The sequence below is a fragment of the Austrofundulus limnaeus genome, unplaced genomic scaffold (genome assembly GCF_001266775.1).
Source record: "Austrofundulus limnaeus strain Quisiro unplaced genomic scaffold, Austrofundulus_limnaeus-1.0 Scaffold114, whole genome shotgun sequence".
NCBI lineage: Eukaryota > Metazoa > Chordata > Actinopteri > Cyprinodontiformes > Rivulidae > Austrofundulus > Austrofundulus limnaeus.
In genome coordinates, this window is record NW_013952516.1 from 1,042,778 (window position 1) to 1,045,091 (window position 2,314).

The following is a 2,314-nucleotide window of genomic DNA, read 5'->3' on the forward strand; positions in this document are numbered from 1 at the left end:
GGGCTCTAGCAAAAATTTGTTGCCTGATCAAAACCTGACATGACAACAGTCAGATTAGAAGTCTTCACTGAAAGAAGTCTTGTTCGTCAGTTCTGTTAAATAAGCTTTAAGTTTATAATAAAACCTTTTCATTATTTTCCTGAATATTTTAAGCTCACAAAATTAGTAAAAATGCAACCAAAATCTAAAGAATTACTGTTATATTACTTTTGTTTATTTTTTGCAATATTTCTTGTCTAGTACTGTACTTTAGTTTCAGTCACTGAGGGGAAAGGATGCAGTTCACAGGTTTGGCCATARGGGGGAGATAATATTCACTTGCTTGCAAACCCCCACAGCCAAAGAAGAAAAATCTTTCTAGCTTCAAATATGGCGACTTAGTTGAACTGTCCACGCTGGTTTGTTGACATATTTTTAAWACTCATATTTAAAACGTGTTAGTGGATTTACAGCTGCCACAGCCATGTCAAGACTCATCGTTAAAAACCTTCCCAACGGGGTGAGTAAGAACCTGGTGTCAGCTAGCAAATTAGCATTAGCTCCATTTTTCGGTGCACCCGAAACTTATGACAAAATGTTTCTGTTTAGATGAAGGAGGAAAGGTTCAGGTCGATGTTCGCTGCCTTTGGCACCGTGACAGACTGCTCTCTGAAGTTCACCAAAGAAGGGAAGTTCCGAAAGTTCGGCTTTGTTGGGTTTAAATCCGAGGAAGACGCGAGCAGAGCGCTGACACATTTCAACAAGAGCTTCGTGGACACATCCAGAGTGACGGTATGGGCTGTCGGTGACTGACGCTGAGCTTTGYGTGTTGTTTTCAGTTTTATCCACCTATAAACCTGTTTTTGTTGTTGTTGTTTGTGCAGGTGGAAATGTGTAAAGCATTTGGAGACCCCACTAAAGGGAAATCCTGGAGTAAACACACCCAGAAATCAGAGCAGGACAATCCTCCAGTTCCTTCAAAAGCCACTGACAATAAAAAGGTGACAGCAGGGAAAATCTCAGCCTGGTTTCTGATCACAGGCATTAGTCAAATTAAATGTTTGTTTTGTGCATTTTTTTTAATCTAGAAAAATAAACAGAAAGATGAAGCCAACAGTGCTCTGGGAAAAGTGAGTGTTATTTATTTAACTTCAGTGTGCCTGTATGAAAGTAAACACAAACTGTTACAGCTGATGCCTAAATGTATTATTTCCAATCAAACGTGCTCATTCAAAAATGTAAATGTTATTATGTAATTTGAAATTGCTTTTCACAAATTTCAAAGTGTGTACAGTGTTTTATCATGATGTGTTCTTGTTTTCTGTTAGCTGGAGGAGGAGGAAGGTTTTAAGGAGTTTCTGTCGGTGCATCAGAACCGCAGCCAAGCTCCAACCTGGGCCAACGACATGGCTCAGGAAACTGCTGGTCCTGGCAGCAGACAGACAAAAAGCAAGAAGCCGGCTTCTGATGATTATCTTAACTTTGACTCTGAGGAATCAGAGGATGAAGACAAGGATGATGATGACAGTGAAGGTTGGGCAACTCTTTTGGCATTTGTTGATTAAAACTATGCTCCATTTTTGGGGAAATATGCTTATTATTCCCTAATGCTACTAATTATACAATATACTGTACAGATTCTACATATAAATATTTCAAACTTAAACAAATTTAATGTTTGAATTCTTGGTTTTTTAGCTGCGTCTCAGGAAGCAGTGCAGTCTGGTTTGTCAGATATGGACTACCTGCGCTCAAAGGTGGTACAAACACGAGACGCAGAGGAGAATGATGAAGGTGATGAAGAGGAGGAGAAGGAAGCTCAGGCTAAGYATGCAGACAGCGCCTACGAGAGCAGTGAAAACGTCTCACTGGCAAAAACCTCCCCTGCAGAGAAGAGACCGAGCAAAGTGAAAAAAAGTGCCAAACAGGAGGTGACTGTTGAGACAAATGTGCAGGTTAACACTTTTTAGTGGCACGTCTCTTTATTTGTATTTGTYGGTTTCAGATGGAGCCCACGACGGAGTTCACAGTAAAGCTCAGAGGAGTCCCGTTCACTGTTAAAGAAGTAAGTTTCTCACTTCATCCGTGAGGATGTTCCTCTTTTAAAATACTCAGTATATTTCAGGTTTTTTTTTATTAATTTTTATTTCAAAGAATTTAATAATAATAAAAATAATAATAATAATAGTAAAATAAAACATACATACAGTATACATACATGTTACATACAGGAGAAAAACACAACAACAAATAAAATAAATTGTTACAACATAAAATTTCCAGCAAAATATAATGTAAAACATAATTCATGTTCGAAAAGGGAACAGGAAGAAGC

The 2,314-nt window shown here is 38.4% G+C and overlaps 1 protein-coding gene across 1 annotated transcript in view; it reads left to right on the forward strand.

Moving 5' to 3' along the window:
• The first annotated feature begins 362 nt into the window (after nucleotides 1-362).
• Nucleotides 363-2,314, forward strand: part of rbm19 (RNA binding motif protein 19) — an 8,815-nt gene continuing 6,863 nt past the window's right edge. Inside the window, exons 1-7 of the mRNA XM_014014407.1 lie at nucleotides 363-499; nucleotides 589-771; nucleotides 864-980; nucleotides 1,068-1,109; nucleotides 1,308-1,512; nucleotides 1,678-1,910; nucleotides 1,985-2,044. Coding sequence (XP_013869861.1) covers nucleotides 464-499; nucleotides 589-771; nucleotides 864-980; nucleotides 1,068-1,109; nucleotides 1,308-1,512; nucleotides 1,678-1,910; nucleotides 1,985-2,044 — 876 coding nt within the window. The 5' untranslated portion in view covers nucleotides 363-463. The remainder of the gene's footprint in view (nucleotides 500-588; nucleotides 772-863; nucleotides 981-1,067; nucleotides 1,110-1,307; nucleotides 1,513-1,677; nucleotides 1,911-1,984; nucleotides 2,045-2,314) is intronic.